This window comes from Adiantum capillus-veneris, chromosome 4 (genome assembly GCF_014529385.1).
Source record: "Adiantum capillus-veneris isolate H3 chromosome 4, ASM1452938v2, whole genome shotgun sequence".
Classification (NCBI taxonomy): Eukaryota; Viridiplantae; Streptophyta; class Polypodiopsida; order Polypodiales; family Pteridaceae; genus Adiantum; species Adiantum capillus-veneris.
Genome location: NC_140934.1, coordinates 18,159,236 through 18,181,916, shown reverse-complemented (window position 1 = coordinate 18,181,916; position 22,681 = coordinate 18,159,236). Strand labels below are relative to the sequence as shown.

At 45.7% G+C, this 22,681-nt stretch overlaps 1 protein-coding gene across 2 annotated transcripts in view; it reads left to right on the top strand.

The window, feature by feature from the left end:
• LOC147458804 (uncharacterized) overlaps positions 1 to 11,458 on the top strand; it is a 66,682-nt gene extending 55,224 nt beyond the window's left edge. Inside the window, exons 4-5 of one of the 2 annotated variants that reach the window (XM_086510241.1) lie at positions 10,828 to 11,026; positions 11,097 to 11,458. In XM_086510241.1, the coding sequence (XP_086366367.1) occupies positions 10,828 to 11,013 (186 nt within the window). In that variant the 3' untranslated portion in view covers positions 11,014 to 11,026; positions 11,097 to 11,458. The remainder of the gene's footprint in view (positions 1 to 10,827; positions 11,027 to 11,096) is intronic. The other variant, XM_086510240.1, reaches the window with a different exon arrangement.
• The last annotated feature ends 11,223 nt before the right edge of the window (positions 11,459 to 22,681 follow it).

Genomic DNA, 22,681 nt, shown 5'->3' with positions numbered 1-22,681 from the left:
AGGGCAAGGCTCAAGCAGCCATACAAAAAGATAAAGATAATGGAAGTCCTAAAGTCGCAACTCTCGAGCCTCAAGACTCAAGAGCCACTAGCCTGAGAGGCCTCCCAATTCGTAGTAGCCGGCTGTAAATCATGCACATCCTCCCATTTCTCATCATCGAGCTCTAGGCCCGGCTCGATCTCAGCCACGGATGAAGTACCCGGTGTTGATGGATGCGCATCTCCACCTGCCTGAGGAGCCACTTGCTCCATCTCCCACTGTGTAAAAAGATCTGTCTGCTTATCTGTACTCTTGCAAAGCATTTTCAAATTTGCGGTGACAAAGACAAGATCATTAGCCTTCTCCACTCCAAGCCGATTCCTCTTCTTGGAAGCAATGTGGCTAAAGGTACTCCACAATTGCTCCAAGCATGAGGTACTAACTGACTGGCTGAGAATACGGATCGTCAATCTCTGAAGCTCAGGCCCATCATAGCCATAGTCCTCCCACCATAGCACTGAACCTATCTTCTTGCAATCAATCTGAGCATCTAGACTGCCAAATGACCCTCGCATCTCTCTGTACTGCCTCAACTGATCTCTGACAATGCGTCGCCCATCTCTGTTTAGAACCATCTTGTTTAAGATCTCTGTAAATTGGTTCATGACTTCTCTATCTGTCTCTTGCTTTGCACCTTGGAACTCTGGATCCACCATGTACGCTGCCCCGTGTAAAGGAGAGGCATATGAATTCCACCTCGAGCTGCAAAGCGCATGGATCTCCTCATATCGCTCTACTTTCGGCTCAAGCTGTGCAAGCTGCTCGATCATGCGGTCCATTGCCTCATAAATCTTGCCAATGCAAGGATCCATGCCATCTAGATCTGGAAGTAAATGAACCACTGGTTTTACTTGTGCGTCTAGACTCTTGAGCTCCATCCATAACTCAATATCCTCTGCCTTATCCTTGCACAAAATCCCTGCAATTGTTTTGCATAGGGGAAGATGGTGAACTCATCACTGATGAAGACCTGATGAACCCCATTTTGACATTCAGACAGCCTGCACACAAGAAGAAAGTTGAATGCAAAGCGGGTGTCTGAATACTTTAGAAGCACTTTGCCGCCCGACCTCTTGAGGTACTCGCTCCGAATCAAGTTGTGATTGTTAATGAAAGTAACAATCTTCATTGCATGAGCAATGACTGGAGCGATCCAGTCTAGCTTGCCGATGTCTTTAGAAGGTTGTTCAAACAGAGTGCTATGCAAAAAGTACCCTGTCACATGTGGATAGTGGCCCTCTATAATAGCTATTGCTGCCCTGTCTAATGCCTCCCCATCTATGACAAAGGCCACCACGTGTTGCTCACCGATCGATTCTATGGCTGCTGTCCACTCTGCAGAGAGGACATCGGCGGACTTGCTACTCTCGGTGGCATCATGAGAGTGCACAAAGTACATCTCTCCACTTGAGTATGCGACGTGACCATGGATAGATCTCTTCCTTGTATCGCTCCACCCGTCGGCAATGAGGGAAACACCATGTTTTGCCCAAAGACGCTGAATATTGAGTGTTGCTTGCTCCACGATAGCCTTCTCTCGATCGAGCATAAGTGGTTCGGAGAGCCTCTGAAGATGGCGGCACATAGGCGGTGCCATACTCTCCTATCCGTTGCACCATGACTTTCCAATACTCCGACCTATTTCGATCAAACATAGAAGAGGTTAGTATCAAAAAGGTGGAAACGATGATAATGGAAGAAATGAGAGAGAAGATTGATAAATCATAAAACATACCTTGCCACGACAAATGGGATATGGTTGTGATAGAAGAATTGGTCCATGGCTGCATCCACCTCTTCCTTCTTCTTTGGGTCCCAAGAGGTGGCAAGGGTCCTCTGGCGACGAATCGGACCCGATGAAGATCCACTGGCACCTAAACCGGGTAGAGAGGAAGAAGGAAAAATGAGGGTCTTTGGGTTGATACCTTTGCGTGCGGGCTTGGCTTTATGGTTGAATTGCCGATCCTTTTCCTCGAGCTCCTTCCTCTTCTCGATGGTTACGTTGGTGCAAAATTTCACCTCATGTCCCGACACTCCAAGGAAGTGTGCCCTCACTTTGTCATACCCCCCTTTCCGCGTGTAAGAGCATAGCTTGCATGTCCATGCACGAGAACCTCCCGTCGCCGACAAGGTGCTCTCCGGGGTCACTTCATCCCACCGCGACCATTCCTTCGCCGTTTGAGTGTTGCCCGCATGCACGGAGGGGGTTGTACGAGAAGAAGAGGCCATGGAGTGATGGATGATGAAGACAAAAGAGAATCGCGGTAGAGAGCTTGAGAGAGGCTTTACTTCTTGAGAAGTTGAGAGTCGAGCCCAAGGGAGAGAGAGCTTGAGCCTTGAAGCCTTGAGAGCAAGAGAGAGCTTGAGAGCCTTGAAGGCTTGAGAGCTTGAGAGCTTGAGAGCAAGAGAGAGCTTGAGAGCCTTGAAGGCTTGAGCAATGAGTAGACCGTAGCGCCGAGGGGAGGTTGAAGCTTGAAACTTGAGAGCAAGAGAGAGAGCCCTGAGAAGTTGATTGAACTTGAGAGCAAGCGACTCGAGAGAGCTTGAGAGGAAAGGGTGAGGGGGTGGCTAGTCTATGAGCCTATGAGGTGTTAAACCTTTTTCAAAATGCCCATTTTTTATCGTTTTGCAGTTTTGTTCGTTTGTAGGCCGTTCCAGGTCCGTTCCCCTGTCCGTTCCGGTTTCAAGCGGCCTGTCGGAACGGTAGCCCGTTCCGGGGTGTTCCTCCCATTTCCAGTCGGCTGGAACGTTGTTCCTGTGTTCCAAGCCTGAATTTGGCCGTTCCCCGATAACTCTGTTTTCCACATCTTTAGATGGTTTCAAACCGTAATCATGTCTTGCTCATACTGCTTGGTCAACCATACCGAAGTGAACACTTTCTTGAACTTGACCCACATTTTGGAGCTTTACTGTAGCACCATGTCTAAGCATTGCCCTTCAGAAAAGATGCCGCCTTTTGTACTTCGGAGGCTTCAAAGGAGTTGCCCTTGGAGAAAGCAGTGTCAAATTGCAGTATGTAAGAAAGGGCTCATGGGAATCCTTGTAGCCCAAAAAAGTGTCAAAACCTTACTGCTTGACCCCATCCTTGAACTCTTTTCTTTTTCTTCTTGTTAAGGTTGTTATATTGAGTGACTCTCAATAGGTGATTCTACCTTCTACCTTAAATGATACCAAAACTGTAGGTATGACTGTCTTAATTGTCTAAGAGGACGAGGTCTCCTCCTTTGGACTGCTAGATTGCTTTCTGTGCTTTCTAAACTTCTTCTTGGATCTGCTTTTCTTGTTCTTTCTCCACTTCTTCCGTTTATTCCGCCTCTTCTCATCCTCATTGGAACTAGAGGAAGAGGAACTGTCGGAATGCTCATAAGATGAAGAAGAAATCCTCGAAGTGAACATGCTTCATGGATCGACTAGCTACCTCGAAAGTCGATTTCCGACCCAAGTAACCGGGAAAATCCTTTGACTTGCTTTTCTTCCAAGAGAGCTTTTTGGATTTCATCATTGGACCGATCTTCTACTCAAAAACTTCGTCAAACTCTTCTTGCGCGTACAGTTTCTGCTTTTCTGTACCCGGCTTTGCTTTGTCTTCATGGCTGAATTGATAGGTGAGTGGATGGCCTTCTGCCATCGACAATGAACCTCATTAAGCAGATGATTCTTTAAATACTTCATGTAGTTTGGGTCCTTCGAGTACTTGATCATTCTCTTGGCACAAGTATCAGCGTGTAGTTGATGCTTGTGCTCCTTTTTGTCAAGATCCCCTATCGGAAACTTGCCGTTGTCTTCTCCTGATACGTCTTGCTCCTGGTAGAATTTCCGTTGATTCCTTCCATTCCTCTACTGGGGGTGGAGTGCGCTTCATCCTCCCGTGCAGTCGGTGGGATGGTGTCTTCTCTGTTGTATTCATTGCTAGAACCCATTTGTGCTGCAAAAAAAGGATTGGATCCTTCGTAGGAGAAGAATTGTCTCAGCTTTCATACACTGTAGCAGAGGAAAGGGTAGCCCAAGCAAGAAATCAATAGCAGCACATGAACATAATTGCAACAATTGAACTTGAATATATATATATATATATATATATATATATATATATATATATATAGAGAGAGAGAGAGAGAGAGAGAGAGAGAGAGAGAGAGAGAGAGAGAGAGGAATTGACATGAAGTGGTAGAGTTCTGCTTCCAAATGCGCATACTAGTTCCAAATATTGGTGCCTCTTTCTTTATTGATGATTCACAAAGTACAACAGCCGGGGAGCACCTCCTCTGCAATCTGTGCATTGTAGAGTGCCAGAGAGGGGTCCTCATGGCTCTCTTTTTTTTTTCCCAAGGAAAAGGTCCTTCTATTAGTTAATGAAAACTCTCCCCATGTGTACTACCAAGCTGTGGAAAGAGCTTGCATCAGTCGAAGAACACGAAGCCACATCTGCTGTGCCAAAGGATAGTCCCAAAGACAGCGACAGTGACTCTCTACAGGATGGTCACAAGCTGCACATGGAGCCGAGAGACCACTATGTACAAGCCAACTCCCAACTGCTGTAGCTCGGTGTGCAACCATCCACTGAAACAAAGTGACTCGCCTCGGCTGTCTAGACTCTAGAGTCCCACAACCTCTCCCAAAAAGCTTCCAAGAACTCAGCTGTGAGACCCTCCTCTTGCCAATGAGGTGCTGCAACAGGAGGAGCCTCCCTCTGCGCTGCCAGTATGTGACGTCCCAGTCGAACAGTGTACTGAAAGAAAGGGACACCTGGATGGTCTGCTGAGGAGAAAGGGTCCCTCCAAATCCTCTCTCCAGGATCCCACTGAACTTGTGCCAGTGGACAGCTCTCCCAAACCCATAGTCTCCAGTGGCCAGTCTCAAGAGCTGCTGGGTCAGGAACTATGACACAAGTCCTCCCACAGATGCCCACCACTTGGATCCTCTGAAAATAGCACTCTGCCACCTGTGGAGCCTCTACTGCAACTCTGTGTAAACGTCCCTAACCATTTAGCTCGAAAAACAGGGAGGGTATAGTCTCTGAGCAAGCCCGAACTGAGATGAGAACCTCCAGTCGCGTGAAGGCTCCCATTCATCTGGGCGTTGCTGACTCGAGAGGTGTGAGCCACTCAACTAGTACTGCCTCTGCGATGTCGTGACACATGCTCTGCACCCCTCTCATGCCCTCTAGTGTAGCTGAATGCCCTGAAGCTCCTCTGACAAGCTTGAAAAGTGTAACCAGTCACCTAAAGAGCGCGCTGGACCCTCTGCCATGGGACCCCAGGAAACATGAGGTCGATTACCAACCAAGTTCTCTCTGAGTGCTAACCATGGGGTTCCAAACAAGGGGCTCTCTTAGGCACCCCTCTGTGCAAGTAGGTTGACGCTGTTGCAGGCCTCGCCGCAGTTGCTCCCAAGACCGGAGCAGACTCACAGCGAAGCGGTCCTCCAGTCTCCTACTCAAGCCAACTCTGCGCATCTCTGTGAAAATCCATCGAGTCGAGGGTCGCCAGGGGCCGCCAACCTTAGGCACCCTAGCACTAAGCCGCTGAAGCAAGAACTCCTTCCAGGGCTCCTCACCTGGTGACGATGAACTTCCCAAGAAGGGCTCTGCTCTGCTGTATAGGGTCTATGATCCCCAACCCTCCCTGAGAACAAGGAAGAGCGATGACCTGCCATGCCACTTTGGCCCGGGCTATCTGAGTGTCACGCCTTGACCAAAGGAAGTTCCTGATCAGCCTCTCTACCTGGCTGACACAAGAACTCGAGAAGATCCAACAAGAAGTGATGTACCACATAGTGGCCAACAACACTTGGTTGGCCACTACAACTCTGCCTGCCAGAGAAAGTCGTGCAGAGCTCCAATGTAACAACTTTCTCCTGATAGACAGGAGGAGGGGAGCAATCTGCTGCTCCGGAGACAAGTTCAAACCAACCTGACAGCCCAAGTACCGAACTGCGGTCCCTAGGGAAATCCACCTGAAACCCTCACCTGGCATCCAATCGAGCATAGAAGCACTACCAACCGAGAAAGCTACTGTCTTTCTCCAATTGATTAGTGCGCCAGATGCACAATAGAAAGTCTCAAGAGCCTGCTCACACCTGTGAAGGTTGGCCTCCTGGCCATCCAAGTACAAGGCTGAGTCGTCTGCAAACTCAGCGTCTAGTAGCTCATCTCCCCAAATAGGGAGCACTAAGCCACGTAAACCAACTTGCTGTTAAACCAAAAACCTGCTCATCGCCTCAACATAGAACAGAAAGAGGAAGGGGGCAAGAGGGCAGCCTTGTCTGACCGAACGTGTGAGCATGAAACGATCACCTCTACCTCTTGACAACAGCACCTGACTGTGTGCGCGTCTGTACAAAGCTGACACCCCTCTGATCCAGGCATCTGAGAAAGCCCATCCTGCGGAGAGTGCCCTCCAAAAGGTCCCAGTCAACTCTGTCGTAGGCCTTCTCAAAATCGAGAAGAAGAATCACCAAATCCTCACCACGGAGCCGCACGAGGGCAGAAGACTCCCAAAAAGTAAAGATGTTGTCAAGGATACTACGCTCCTTGACAAAACCTGTCTGAGTCCCATGTATAATGCTCTCTAGAAGTGGGTGAATCCTCAAACTCAGAGCCTTGGCAAGAATTTTGTAGGTTGAGTTGAGGATGCCGCCACTGTCAAATCTCATCCAAGGAGCCACCCTCCTTGGGAATGAGGTAGATCAGGCCCTCACTCATGCTGTCAGGCATCTCTCCTGTGTGCACGATGTACTGAAAAGCGCTACAGAGATCTGAGGCAAGCAAGTCCCAGTACTCCAAGAAAAAGTTGGGAGTCAAGCCATCCTCACCTGGACAGCTACCACAGGGGAGTGCGCTAAGAGCTGTGTGTAGCTCCTCTAGCTGAAGAGGCAGGTCAAGCCTCCGACGCATCTCCTCAGTCACAAGACAAGGCATCTGTGCTCACATCTGCTCTTTGCATCCATCCTGACACTCTGACTGGGGCTCTGCAGACAGTAAGTCACGGTAAATGTCAATAGCAACTACACGCATGTCCTCTGGCTCTAAAGCAACTGACCCGTCGGGCCTCCTCAACTGATTAACCTTGGCATGCGTATGCCGAGGTCCCACTGCCTCAAAGAAAGCGCCTATCACTCTGTCACCCACCTAGGTCCACTGAGATGCCTGTCGACAGAAAGCAAACTCATGGCGCTGCTCCTCTCTGCTTACAAGCTCATGGCGAGCCTGCTGTAACTCCTCCTCCAACCAAGGACTGTCTAGATGTTGCTCCTGCATCCTCTGCAAGGAAGCAATGCCCCGTCTGAGATGCTGCTCCTCCTCTCTCGCTGCAGACAGGCGAGTTGAAGACTCCTGGAGAAAGAAACGGCTAAGCTGAGCTAGTCCTGAGGCCACTCTGTCAACTGGAGAATTCTGCATGTCCAAGCTCTTTGTCCAAAGAGCCTCCACTCGCTCTTTGAGTGCAGAGTCCAACAAGACCTCTCTGGGATGCGAAGCATCGTGTTCCCCCTCCTCTGCCTATTAGTCACTGTAAGGATCACTGGAGCATGGATCACTGGGGGTCCGTGTCAGAATGCCAACTGTCCCACCCAAGTCACAGAAGTGGTCACTAGTGTAGAAGCGATCTATCCGAGATAGATTCACGCCTCCCACTGTACGGTCCGAACGAGAGAAGGCCATGCTTTTTGGAGGCAAGCTTTCTGGAGGCCTCACAAAGCTGGAATGCTACCACACATCTGAAACCCGTAGACTCACTACAAAACCTCTCCTAAGCTGCTAGCTCAACTCCATACACAATAGTATGGCTACCACCAATCCTGTCAGAGAGTTCCTCCAACATGTTGAAGTCACCCCCTATGCACCATTGCTCTGCCTGCGGCAGAGACTCAACAATCTGAGACCAAAACTCTGCACGTGCACTTGCCACATTGGGCGCATAGATGTTCAGGAAGCCCACGAGACAACCCTGAACCTGCATAATGATCCACTGAGACCCGCTTGGCACAATAATCCCTCTGCCCACAACGGCCTGCTGCAAAGAATCCGCGATAGTCATACATACCCCGCCCTGGATGCCTCCAGGTCCAGATGCACCTGACAAAGAGTCTCATATCGTCGATGCAAAAGCTGACCACAACGTCTAATGCGGGTCTCACACAGATGATGCTCCTGTAGCATAAGAAGGTCAATCTCTCCTCCCACAAGACATCGTTGGAGCTCCCGATGAAGCCGGTCCCTCTGACGCTGAAATTGGGGCCCACCTAAGCCATGTATATTCCATGAGACTATCCTCATGGGGAGCGAGAGAGAACTGATGCTACCGCAGCAGCTAACCGTGCTATCTTCGAGGCAGGCTTGGATGGGGAGTAATCCGCATCCGAGCGTCGTCGAGATAGGCGTGAGTGCATAGAGTGTCTAGCCCAAGCCCAAGTAGACCCAGCCGTGCGTGAAGCAACCTCCTCTGTCCAGGAGTCCTCTTGTATGTGTACATAGCATGGCGGGCTCTGCGTGTCAGCAAAAAAGTAAACCACAATGTGTCTACATCCTGTTGTGTCTGGAGGTGTCACAACAAACTTGGCCAATGGCCAAAGAGTCTGTAGCAAGTTTGTAACCCCTAGGTCTCCCATGTGATGAGAAAACTCTAGGGCCTGTGTTTGCAGCCACTCCAACACTGAGTCTATAGTCCACTCAGCCTGGTCCCTGCCGCATAGGGAAAAGAGAAGCCAACTGCTGAGTCCAAGGCCTCTATCCCCATAGCTGCAAGGAACAGCACCTGAACTCTGAAGCAGGCTACCTCAAGGTCTGGTGAGGGGTCACCGAGAAACCGTGTAAAGTCGTAGGCAAAGAAATCCCAACGACGACGAATGTCGAAGCTCGTCAGACCACGAGGAACTGCTACAAAGGGAGATGTTTGTACCATAAGAGGGGGTCGCAAGAAAGGCTGTCCCTTTCTCGCCTAGTGACTCGTGGCAAAGGCGCTACCAAGAGATCTCCTAGCAGGCGAAGAGGGCTGCGGGACTGGAGTGGGAGGAGGTGAGGGAGCAGGGGGAGAGGGAGGGCGAGGGGGATCGGCAAAGGTGGGAGGGCGAGATGGAGAGACAGAGGGAGAAGGAGGGGGCGAGGCGGAAGAGGGGGGGGGGGGGGGGGGGGGGGGCGGCTGAGGTGGAGGCTGGAGTAGGGACCTTGTCCTGCTGTAGAGGGTCGAAACGGTTCCCCGTGGGAACCCATTGCTGCTGGGCAGGAGCCTGAGGACCGCTTTGAGTGCCAGGTTGGCGCGGTGGCCCCTGCCAACGTCGACCACGAACCTGTTGCCAGCCCTCCTCCGCTTGAGCCCTAGGCTCGGAGGGTGGCTCTGCCTGCGTACTCTATGGTTGTGCCTGTTGCTGCCGCCCAGCCCCCACTCACCCGAGGAAGTAGTATGACCTTCGGGAGAGTGTGGGTGTCCCTAACCAAAACTTGTACTGAGGGAATGCCGGCCGCCTTGGCAACTATTGAGGCTGCCATGCGAGGTGTCTCTAGGACAGTCCCAATCTCTGAGCCTATCTTGGACAATAGTGGTAGGTACTCCCTCCTCAAACCAGGAAAGCAGACGGAGATGGGAAGGTCTGCCTCCTCTACCAGAACATCCGAAGCTAGGTCATAACCGTGTTTCCACTGTCGAAAGTGGGCTCGAACTGCTCGGATGGTCAGGGGGCTCATCGTGATGACCTTAGACGCCATCTCGGAGGTCTCAAACTCTATCTGATAGTAGCCGCGTCCGAGGAAGTGAACATCCAAGATCTTGCCCACCTCGACAAGAAGGCGGACCTAGAGAAGGTCACGCAGCTCCTTTGCTGGGTCTGGTACCGAGAATCTTGCAGATGACGGAAGTCGCCTGCAGGCGTTCCACCTCTGCGGCTAGGCTCGCTTGCTCTGTCGGAGTGAGAGCAAGTCGAATGGTGGGCTCAGCGGGGTCGGGCGAGGGGACTTCATCAGAGTCCCTCTGTGGCGGAGGTTGAGCCTCCGTGTGTGTCTGCTGCTGTGGCGGAGAAGGAGTGGATAAAGTAATTTCTCTGCAAAAAACCCCGAGTAGCACTGTCAAGAAACCAGCACTGCCAGAGCCAATCGAAAGAAACCTTCGGGGAGAGTACAGCAGAGAACGAAATGAGCGGGGGGGGGGGGGGGGCCAGCACGGGGCCGGTTGGAAGCGACAGAGGGTGGGGGCAACGCGTGGCAGGCAGGAAACGGCAGCTGGCAGCGAGGGCTGAGGGTGGGTGCAAATGGCGAGGCTGGCGACAGGGAGGGGCAGCGCAAGGGGAAGGCGGGGGGCAGCGCGCGCAACAGTGAGTGCTGGCAGCACTGGGTGGGGGGGGGGGGGGGGGGGGCGACAGGTGCAGGTGAGGGGAGCGTGCGGTGGCAGCAGCCCCCATGGCTCATATTTAAAGGCCCAAGGCCAAAAAGCATTAGATATGAAGAGCTGGTGCCCAAAAATGTTTCCTAAAAATCTAGGATTTCCCTAAAAACCCTCCTCAAATAGGTGCCACGTTATCATATTTTGAGGTTCCAAACTTGTCCGACTTGATCCGGCCACTTTCAAGCGCTTAAAACAAGTCCTCTTCAATTGAAATGCCACATTGGCAAGAATCTACGCAAGGTTTAGAGTTTGTTGCTTTCAGTTTGTTGGAGGGGCCTAACCCCATTTATGGCCATGCCATGTCAGCAACTTGTGGCAATTACTAAGATTATCTTTTCTTGTAGAGAGAGAGAGAGAGAGAGAGAGAGAGAGAGAGAGAGAGAGAGAGAGAGAGAGAGAGAGAGTGTAAATGCAGGGGGTTGGAATTATCAATCGAGATCCATCTTACCGACCTTTCTATGAGAATGAAGGGCATGGAATCTGGTTTCCACCACAGTCTACACCAGAATCAAATGGCAATGTTGTGGGCAATACTTTGCATGTTACTTGTCATATGTGGTCAAGTGTAAGGTTCCTGGTGCTTGGTATACTAGCGAGCTGAGGTGTGGTTTTAGGTACATTCTTGACTGGCAACAATTTGGTTATGGAATGTTTCTTATGAGTATTGGTTTCAATGGCATGCAGGAATGCTCATGATTTTGAGGTCAACATCACTTGACAAGAGTGCACATGGTGCACCCATGAGCATGATGCTATTCAACGAAGCTTCATTAATGTGATAAACATTGGGGATTGCATCTACTTCCTGAATCACTACTCTGAAGTATTGGGTTAAAAGAAAAATGAGTGGTTGCACCTTGTTTTATGTCCTCTAGTGCGGAGCTAAACACATTATGCTTGCGCACAATGTTGGTTCGCTGTATTGGATGAGTTCGAGACCGGCTACATATAAAAAACAGCACATATAATGTAATTAGCATCACAATAGACAAGCATATGATTTTTAAGGCATGTTGAAAGGAATTGAAGAACTCTGGATATCTGTAGTCTATAAGCATTAGTGGATGGAAGGTACCTACGGCTCTTCTTACAAGGTGGTAACTGTGGGTTAGAAATTATGCTTTTGTGAGTGCAACACACTCCAACACACAACATGAGAATAATTTCTCATTGTGTTCAACCTGGTCATACTATGAGAGCACGTTTGCTGACACTAGCCTTCATAACCAAGCCTTTGCATGATGTAAGTGCTTCAGCAACAAAGATTGCTTGTGATATGCATGAGAGGGGCAAGATTATTGTAGAACAACATTGAGAGAATAAAGTTTGTGAAATTGAGTAAAATCATTTTTTTGCTTTAGATTCTCTAAGGTGTGGGGGAGCTTTAAACCTTGAAGAGCTTTAGCCATTCAAGAGGCGGTGTATCAAGAGTTTATCAAGCATCTTGACATCTAGTTTTTTGGCCGAGTGCGAGAAAACGTGTTGTACCCACCCACGTACCAGGTCTTACACCCTAGTTTGACATAGGATGGAGGTAGTCATCTCAATGCACTTCAGGATTGTACTTCCTTGAGCAGCACCCATATCCCCTAGAGGTAGAGCAACCTCGCTTCAACATCAGTAGAGCTTCGTTCGTGTTCCCATAATAGGAGAGGGCGAATGAAACCTTAGGTCCAATCTATTCCTCACAATGTTCATCTGACATGATTTAGGGGTGCACACTCGATATTATGAGTGGGGCTCCTTGGTCTTGCAAGTAAGAGGATAAAATCTGAAAAGTGGAGAATGGTCAGAATTATTTAAAGAAAGAACTCCTGTGGCTTGTCTAACAATTAACAAATATGATCACGATTCTTACCATGCAAAGTTGCCACTTAAGAATGTTGGTAAGTTGAAATCCTACTTTTGATATTGGGGCACTAAAAGCTTTTCATTGCATTGACAACTGGCAAATTTATACTTCCCTATTATTCTGTAAGATTGTTCCATAGGGAGATTGTAACTTGAACCCATCTTTTGATTTTGGAGCCCTACTTAGCCAATCATAAGCGTCACCCATCATAATCATGCATAGTTTTCTTATGTTTTGTGTTAGAACTAGTTTCCACTTAATAAAGTACTATGATTTTTTCCCCTTGCCCATTTGTGAACTCTCTCTCTCTCTCTCTCTCTCTCTCTCTCCCCCAAGTGTGGTAGATTGGTTATGCCATTTCCCTCTCGAATAATAGGTCTTGAGTTCAACTCTCCTCGTCGGTTAGATCTTTAAGGTCTCTTGGGATAGTTTCGTACGACGTTAAAACTCTCTTCTTCTCGGGTGTGTGTGTGGGTGTGAGTGTGTGTGCTAATAAAAAGAGGAAAATGGTATAACCTTTCTATCACCCAGGTGTGGTAGATTGGTTATGCCATTTCCCTCTCGAATAACAGGTCTTGAGTTCAACTCTCCTCATCGGCTATATCTTTAAGGTCTCTTGGGATAGTTTCCTACGACGCTAAAACTCTCTTCTTCTTCTTCTTCTTCTTCCTGTCTTGCATAGCTCTATGGCACAAAAGGTTGCTCAACCCTTGGGAAGGGTGTATAGCCATAGTAGCCTCACTAAACACCCCATTATAGGCATCTAATCTACGTACCCATTGTTTGTGTAGCACACCCTTGGAGTGTGGATACTTGTCTACATGGTTTGATAACCCTCAATAATTCATTGACATGTTTCACGAAATTCTTACTCCCTAATGTACTAGACTTTGCAACCCCCAAGCCATGACTATTGCTGCCTAAATTTTTGGCATGGTCTTATCATTGATTGAAAATTGAAAAGATCGATGTTTGTTTTCCATGATCAATTATGGTACCTCACTATGGTTAGATTCAACAATCACCGCTAATAATCTGTCAACCCCATGTTTGCATGCGGCATTCAACATAACATTGCATATGCCTAGTCAAAGGTCTAAGTCACATTCCCCTTCAGCTTCATACGTTGATGAATGCAAGAGTGTTCATAGTTATTTTATCGCATAATAGCTATCGGGTCTCTGTCCTAAGATTGTGCATAAAGATTATTTTCACAAATTCTATAGAGTAGGAATGTACAAATCATTGCATCCACATACGATGCTTGAAAGAATCACCTCCTATTAGCAAAATCATACCAAAATTTATGGTGTTGTTCAACCTTTAAAGTTGTGCATGTGGCAAGTGTCCATTCTCATGATTCATTGATATTTTAGGCGTGAAGCCCTGGGATCAATGGTTCCAAATAACCAATGGTATTCAATTGGATGTTCATGGTACCAATCGTAGATTAAGGTGAACGCCAAGGCTGCAAGGGGAAGGGGAAGAGAGGGGTTTTGTGGTGGTGTGGTGTTTTGGAGCTGCATTTTTCTTACCCTAATATTAGAAACAAGCTTTGCCTCACATTGTCTGTTGAACCCTATTGACGATGGAAGTGCCAATGAATCTTGTGGGGGCATACCTTTGTACAAATAGTGCTAAGGGGGATGAAAGTGGGGGCTACTCGCGCTTCATATGTGTGGCCACATCGCGTTTGTTGTTGCAGTTCCACCTCATGTACACGTGCTGACTTTGGCAATCGTTGAGGTTGGAGAAGCTGGAGTAAGGTCAGTTTACATGAGAGTGTGGTTGGCAACCGGTTGCAAACCACATTGTTCCCATGGAGCAACAAGGCAACCACCAAGTCCATGATCTAAACTGGCTGCCTTTTTTACGACAAATTACCAATTTTCCTGCAGCCCACGTGAACCCACAACCAATGGGTTTTCGGTTGCTAACATGTTCGCAACCAACATATTCGTGATATGTTGGTCACATGTGGCAATTATAAGTGGCCCTTTCGTGTCACCTACAAGAGTAGCTTGCAACTTGAGAGAGAGAGAGAGAGAGAGAGTTCGCAAACATTGCAATTTTCCTACCATTCAAAAAACAAGCCACATCTCACATTGTCCAATGGTTGTGGAGTCCACTAGTTGTTGTCAAATGTGGCGCTCTAGTGCCTATAAGCTTGCTCTCTCTCTCTCTCTCTCTCTCTCCTTGAATGCAAAGGACATTTTTCTTTAGCTTTAATAGATAATGCAGCTAACATAATCACCAAATCTCTTGCAAGGGTAAAATTTTCTTTATGATGATGTAAAGCTATCAAACTATTACCTTGTTGTCTCCACCTAATCATCCTATTCACACCCTTTTATTGCCATGCCATCATAAAAGGTGTTGTGATATGAGGAATGAAATCCCTTAATACCTAATGTATTGTGATATGAGGAATGAAATCCTTTTAATACTTTGTTCATATCATTCATCATATGTGCAATTAAATTACACATCCTCACCAACCGCCCCAATGTTGTATGCATCACACTAAGATCCCTGCTTTACACAGCTAACTAAAACTGATCATATCTTGAATAAAGATCCCCCATATCATAAAAGGTCCTTCTTGTAAAAGTTTTTGCAAAATCATCAACTATTGGACCAATTTCCACATTTCTAATTGTAACCTTCTTTTTTGTCATATAGGTCGTATAAATCTCAATGCACCATTCGTTTTAGGAGCTATAAACCATATATTTGAATAGGGCACACATGATGGTTCCAAAAACCCAATCTTAATCTTCTCATTGAGCGAGTCACCTAACTTTGTCACATGAGCCTTTGGATCCGGAACAACGCAAATATGGAACAATGAAAGTAACCGTTGGCGCTATAATATTAGAATCTACACAACCAATCTGACATGGTTGGAAAGCAAAAGCATTCCCATCTTTTTTAGCATGTATTGAAAACACTCTCTCCACCCGTGTAAGAAAATCCTCTTTTCTAATCTTCAATTCTTGCAATGTCTCTTTGGAAAATTTGTGCACAATATCCTTTGAAACCCTGAGAGTTGATCGTTGGTAGGACTTTCTTATAACCTTGTCAATTTCTTTTGGTAGATGTGTGCTACATGCCTCACCTTCTTTGCGACAGTTTTGTACTTTGTGTAAAATTATATATCATCAATATCCTTCGAGTCTTCCTTTGGATGAATGAGAATTTTATACATATCTAATGACCTTACCTTGTAATGGAATTTGCCTATTCAATTTGAGAGTAGCGGAATTTAATGAGAGTACTTTCAAGAAATGATTTTGTGAGCATAGCGGGTAGACATAATTGAAGATAGCAACATAATCATAGCAATTAGTTAACTTGGCATAGACAATACTTTTGCAAGAGAGAGAATTTAGAGAACATGACAACAGTTGAGGACCGGATTTATGTAGAGCCGGTCCCCCCTCCAATAGGCATTTGTATTATAATTTCTCCCATAAAGAGAGACTTGTTACAATACATTCTTTGTGTTCCTTGTGACCTAGGTGAAGCAATGAAGATGGAAAGCTTCATGCATCACCATCATAGCATAACCTAAACTTGAAGAAAGCTTTAACTATACCAAGCCTCAGTCCCAAGACCTCAAACACCTTCGAAGGTGGAGAGAGCTAGCAGGGAATGAGGGTAGGGAAGAGGAAGAAGAAACATTTCATACGAGAAAGAGCTAGTTCCTCACTTATCATAACTCTTGTGCTAGCATACGTAATAGCATAGTAATGATGAAGAAATAGATGGCAAGCTCAAGCATTGAAGCATGGATCTTGGATGGATTTGCACTCCATAGCCAAGAGTGTTGGTGTAGGCTCTCAACCTCTACTTGCTTGGAGAAAGAGAGGGAGCTCTTGCACTTTGCATAGTACACAATGAGAGTGTTTGTGAGTGTGTGTGGGTGAGTATACCCCCTAAGCACCCCCTTAGCTTGCTTGGGTCGACCCCCCCTTGTAGCTCATGCTTGAAGCTCATTGGACCCCTCGAGGCCTAGCCAATCACAAGCAGGAGCCATTACAAGCAACAGGGGTAGCCTTGGGACAAGTGTCCCCCTTTCCCCTTTGAGAGAGAGGACTTGATAAATGCAAAATCAATTAATCAAATATCCTTTATTATCATTGGACCCCTTGGGTGGCCAACCAATAGGTTTCAGGCACACCATGAGGGCAACATGAGGAGGAACTTGACAAGTGTCCTTGCTACCTCTTCAAGCTGGGGCTTCCCTTGTGTGTGTGTGTGTGAGTGTGTTCTCTCTCATCCCCCCCCCCCCCCCCCCCCCCCCCCCCTTGTAGGCTCGCCCCCCTCCTTGTAGGGATCTTTTTGACTTTGGATGAGCAAGCCCCTTAGTCATCAAGCATGACTAAGCACTTGAAGTAGGGGGTGTTTCCACAAGCATCTTAGGCAAGCTTCTCAAGGCACCTCAAGCACCTTAATCATGCACCAAGTCAAGCACCTCAAGCATGGAGCCAGTCAAGAACCTCAAGCATCTTAATCAAGCACCTCAAGCAGGACAAGCACCTCAAGCACGACAAGCACCTCGAGTTTGGGCCGGGTTCCTACCTCAAGCTCAGCCCCAGCTTACCTAAGGTCAAAGGACTTTTACACACATTATTGGAGGTCTTCAATGAAGCTAACCCTAAGGTCTTATGCTCCATTGGTTAGCCTTGCTCTTGATAGACCATCTCCCATTTGGGCCCCTTTACTATTGGCCCCGTGTTGAGATAGATCTATAAGCACATATCTATATCTTAACACTTGTTCCCGTTTATTCTCCCACATTAAGTGATCAATTTAATATGAGAAAATCATTTGGGTTGGTTAGATATTAGATTTTATGACATTACCTTCACATAGTCAACTCCGATTTGAGGCGTGATTTGAGCAACAGTTTCCAATTCTGGTCATTGTATCCACAAAGAAAAAGTTCTTGAAAGACTCCTGAGGTTACTTCTTTTGGATCTAGCTTCACATGCCTATAAATACCTTTTAATATTGCATACATTAAATCATTGAATTTCTTGTAACATAGTGAATCCTTAGAAGTTAGTCCCAAAAATCCCAAAAAAAAAGCTACTTAACAATCAAATTTTGGTAAAAGATTTCCCTTTTGTGTAGCATCATAGTCTTGCTTTATAATGGCACCTGAAAAATATTGTGTATATCCATGTACTCTTTACATTCCTTTGTCAAATTTGGTAAATGACTGATTGTAAAGACTATCCATGTTTCTTACACATAGCTAAAAATTGAACATCTCTCTTACCATTTATTTTGAATCCTTGCATAAGCAAATCCATCATCTAGAACCTTCGTCTCCATCCCCATGATTGTAATAAAGGGTTGTCCCAAAATAAGAGGATAAGTAGATAGTTCTTGCGCAAAGAAATTATCTTCATCACTCACATCCCCAATACGCACTTTGGCATAAAGATCTCCAGGTAGAAGATTGTCAGTCGATATCTGCCACTCATGATCAACATCTATAGGCCATCTCCTTTTAAACACATACTTTTTGACATAAGATTGATCTCTAAACCATGGTCAACGAGTGCGACAAAAGGTTCACCAAAATCTCTTACCTTGACCAAAGTTTCAATTGTAGCCTTAGCCCAATGATTTCTTGTAAAATGGCTTCTTTACGTGGTGTTTGACTTGCCAACATTAACTAATTTTTGACATAACTCATTGAGGCATTTTTGAGCACCTACACAATTTCTTTTGTGACACAAACTAGGAAATACGATGGTCAAGGTTTGTTGTTTGGTCCTGTAGTGTGGGTACTTATGCTACATAGCATCCATTGGATGAACCCTCTCTACGGTCAGTGGAAACCAAAACACCATGTTACCATTTTATGTTTTGCACTTGTTTAGTTTTCACTATCTTTGAAAGAAGCTTCATTAATGTGCTTTGCTTTGTCACTATGCTAAAAAAAAGACAAAATATAAATTCTTTTCCCTTACCTCAGTAGAGTTTCCCAATGCTTGCTCCCCATAAGGTTGTTCCTTCATTGAGCTAGTAAGGTCTATGTAGAAAGCATCCTCAAGACGAAAAGCCATCCCATTGGAATTTGAGAAAATTTCATCTTCAACCACCACCATGTTCTTTGTAGAGATAGATTTGTTCACAATATAAAACCCCTCTCTTGAATGATTGCTAGGTTTTTCTAGTGGCACTGCTAACTCTTCACTGCCAACCATGACAATGGCGCGTAAAGCACTCAATTAATCGCAAAAATAATCTTCCCATTGGTAAAAGGAAAAGATCTTTCAAAGGAGGAGAAGACTATAGTGCATGATCTAGTAGTAGAGTTCAAGAAATTAACACTAGATGGAAAAATGAGAGTGATAATACATAGCTTTGTGTAGAAGAGTTATAGAATATTATGTTAAACTAAAAGTTCTTTTTTTAAATAATTTTTGAAATACAAATTAATTTATTTTTACTTCTAATTTGTATTCTTTAATGTGAGAGGATGTTTTGGTTGCCTAATGTCATTATTCACCAGCATATGCTAATGGCTAATGCCTATAGATAGATTTTGAAATTGGAAGTTTCACATTACAAAAAGGATGTTGGCATTAGGAATCCAGGAAAACCATTACAAACATATATATTCGGGTATTATGATAGAAACTATTTAAAGATAGTATTTAAAACATAATTAAAACCAAGTATCCTTAATTCACTTGGCTTAGTGACCTAATTGTTGACAAGTTTTCCATCCATGGTGGCCAAAACCATAAATCTTGGCCAACAGTATGAAGTGGTATATTGCCATCACCAAGTTAATTATTTTGCTCCTCGTTCCACTAGTAAGGTATCCTTCCTCAAGAATATTCCTCGTGGTGTACTTGATCACATTTAGTGCTATCAAAAGTTCACTCACTTGGCAAAATTGATCATTTTGGACTCGAGCTCTCTCAATGCGTAAGCCCATTCTTAGCATAATTGATGAGGTGGGCAATTAGTCTTTAGTCTTTTGGTGTGTTTTTGTAGTGTGGGTGGCATCCTCATTCTCTGAGGTAGATTTTCCATAATTGAATGCATTTGTGTTGAGAAAAAACACATCACATGAAGATGATGCCATTGTGAGAAAGATAGAGAGTGCATGCAAGAAGAAGAGAGAGAAATTGAGATCAAGAAGAGGTAGAGTTAGAGAAAGAGAGGTAGTGTGTGAGATCACGCAAGGGGGGGGGGGGAGAGAGAGAGAGAGAGAGAGAGAGAGAGAGAGAGAGAGAGAGAGGTAGTGTGTGAGAGAAAAGCTCATGTGAGTGTGTGTGTGTGTGTGTGTGTGTGTGTGTGTGTGTGTGTGTGTGTCTGTGTGTGAGTGAGAGAGAGAGAGCGAGAGAGAGAGAGAGAGAGAGAGAGAGAGAGAGAGTGAGAGAAAAGATCATGTGTGTGTGTGTGTGTGTGTGAGAGAGAGAGAGAGAGAGAGAGAGAGAGAAAGAGAGAGAGAGGTGCTTGTGAAAAAAGAATGCTTACCAATCTATAGTTAGTTTACAAGAATCCAATTTTTATTAAACTAGTAGAAATTCCTAAAGTTACCTTTTTGCTATAATTATAGTATATTTGCTAATAGCAATTCATAAAGTTAACTTTTTGCTACAATTATACTAAAATTAAGTCTTTTTCAATCATTCACAAATAAGTAAGTCATAGCCTAAACAAGTAAAATTTCATTAGAAAGAAACACAATCTCTCTCTTTCTTTCTTTCTCTCTTTCTCTCTCTCTCTCTCTCTCTCTCTCTCTCTCTCTCTCTCTCTCTCTCTCTACACACACACACACATTTTCCCCTTGTTTTGCAATAAAAATAGGACTTTGAACTTGAGCATTACATAAAAGCAGACCATCGATCATGGGAAAAAGCCTCTATCTCTCAGTGATGTGTATCTAATTGATAAAAACCATCTCTCTCTCTCTCTCTCTCTCTCTCTCTCTCTCTCTCTCTCTCTCTCTCTCTCTCTCAAAATAGACCTAGTATCAAATACCACATTTTGGCATTTAAAATGTAAGATAAAAACGTAAAAAAGCGTGCGAAACGACTCCAAGTATAGAGAGACAAAAACGAGTAGGCAAGATTGGGACGTTGAAGAACCTTAGAGTAGATAAGGATACACGGGGAGGTCAAGGGGTGATTAGGGTAAAAAAGGGTGGGACACCAAACAGGTTTTGCTCATATTGAGCTCATCAGTGGTGTCGGTTTTCATATATAAATGAAGGAGGTGAATGGGGATTTATAGAGGGGCAGCTTGAGGTGGATTTTGGGGGGGGAAAACAAGGGAGTTAATGGTAGTGTACAAATGTACATAGGGAAAGAGTTAGGGTGGAAGAGTTAGGGACAAGTGAATTAATGGTAGTGTGCAAAAGTACCAAGGGAAAGAGTTAGGGTAGACAAGTTGTACCCAATAGAGTTATGTATTTTGAAGCTAATAGTGATTTGATAACCAAGTTAGTGGGGAGATAGGGTGGTGAACAGAAGAGGTCCAGCTTTAGGGGAAAATAGGGGGGAGGAGGGTGGCATCCATTTTATATTTTTATGGAGCTAGTAGACCAATTTATATTTTTCATGGGGCTAGTAGATCAAAGGTGTATTGGTAGGCGGAGTTTGGCTTATGATTTAACAAGGGGTGTAGAGAGAGAGGTATTAGTAGGGTTTAGTTAACTGAGGTAGGGCCCCCAATATAGGGGAGAGAAGAGTGGTGTTACGGGGGGGGGGGGGGGAGAAGGTAAAATAATGGAAGTAAAGAGCGCGTGAGGGGGGAAGGTGTGAACAAGATAAGGGATAAGGGATAAAATAGAAGGGCCCAACTACTAAAGTCCACTTCTTAAAGGGTAGGGGTATCCAAACAATGGAGATTTCCAAATATTTATTTGTAAAGGTGTGTGGCAGCCTAAAAAGGAAAACGAGTAGCCCATACAAAGATTTATGCGAGTCTTTCGGGGTGGTGTAAGGTATGTACAAGTAGGCTATGGAGGTTGGGCCCAGAGGTCCAACAGATGGTAGGTCTAGGTAGAAGCAAGAGTGAGGGGTTGTATTGGCAAGCCGAAGCGATAGGGTTGCTGATACAAAGGGAGGGCGATAGCCTTCTTGTGGAAGGAGTGAAAGGTAACTTGAAGGTTATGGGGGTGGTTTTTTAAATCGAAGAGTGGGCTCCATGAGGGAGGTGCCATTCTGATAGGTGACTTTTTTGAATACATAACGAAGAAAACCTTGTGGATATCCTTTTGCCCTAAGGCGTTGGTAGAAAAGATTGCGGATAGCAATGAAACCTTCCAAGGAGCTTTCTCTAATGATAAATCTTTTGAGTTCCGCAATAATGAAAGCCACTTTTAAGTGTGTAGGGTGCCATGAGATCCATGGGATGTAGTTATAAGCATTTAAGGGTTTTTGATGGCAGCGACAATCCAAAAGGCTTGACGAGGCAAACTTTGTTCCTTTAAAAAATCCAATGTCGAGGATAGTGGCATGGTTGGGAGAGATGTGGCTAGAGATTTTAATGTGATCTTGAAGCGGTTTTCCATAATCCTTCAAACAAGAGGTCAGAGATGCCTTAGAACCAATCCATAGCCCAAAGACATCATCTACATATCGTTTGAAGTAGAGGAGGTTAGGACTACTCAAAAGGGAAGAAGAGGCTTCCAAATGGCATAGGAAGAGGCATGCATACACTACGGCAAAATTGGAGCCCATAGCGGTGCCTTTGACTTGTTTCCAAAATTTTCCTTTGAAAGTAATGTAGTGGTGCGACAAGATGAGCGCTGCAAGAGAGAGGATAAAGTGTGTTTTGAGAGGGTCAAAATGGGTAGAAATGGAGGCTTTGAGAGCTGCAAGGCCATGGTTGATTGGGATACTAGGGTAGAGGGCCTCAACATCAAAGGTGAAGAGTAGGGTATTGGGGACGAGGGGGAGTTTGTTAAGGTCCTGGATGAGGGTGAGAGAGTTTTTAAGATTTTTTTTGTTAAGGTCCTCCCCACCTTCTTTCCTACTTATACTCCACTGCCCGCCTTGTGAAGCCCCGTTTTTTATGCTCACCAAACCCTACATTCTCGCTACAGCTCACTCACCAGGAGACTGGCCACGGAGCAGCTCCATCTCGGACCTTCGCCTTCGTCTATGAAGCAGCATCTACTTCGCAAAATCCGGAGCTATTGGAGCACATCCTGGCTTACCTTAGCCACACCAGCTAACTCTGTTTGCTGAAGTGCGCCAACTGTGCTTAAACAAGGAAAGCGGAGGACCACATCTTACACACGGAAAGCGGAGGACCGCCAGCAACAACACAACACCTGGCTTTTAAATAATTATCCAGCCATCCCTCTGCTTCAATCTCAACAGAAATCTTGGCTCCGAGTCGATGTCTTCTCTGCAACATGCGTTGGGATGTCCTT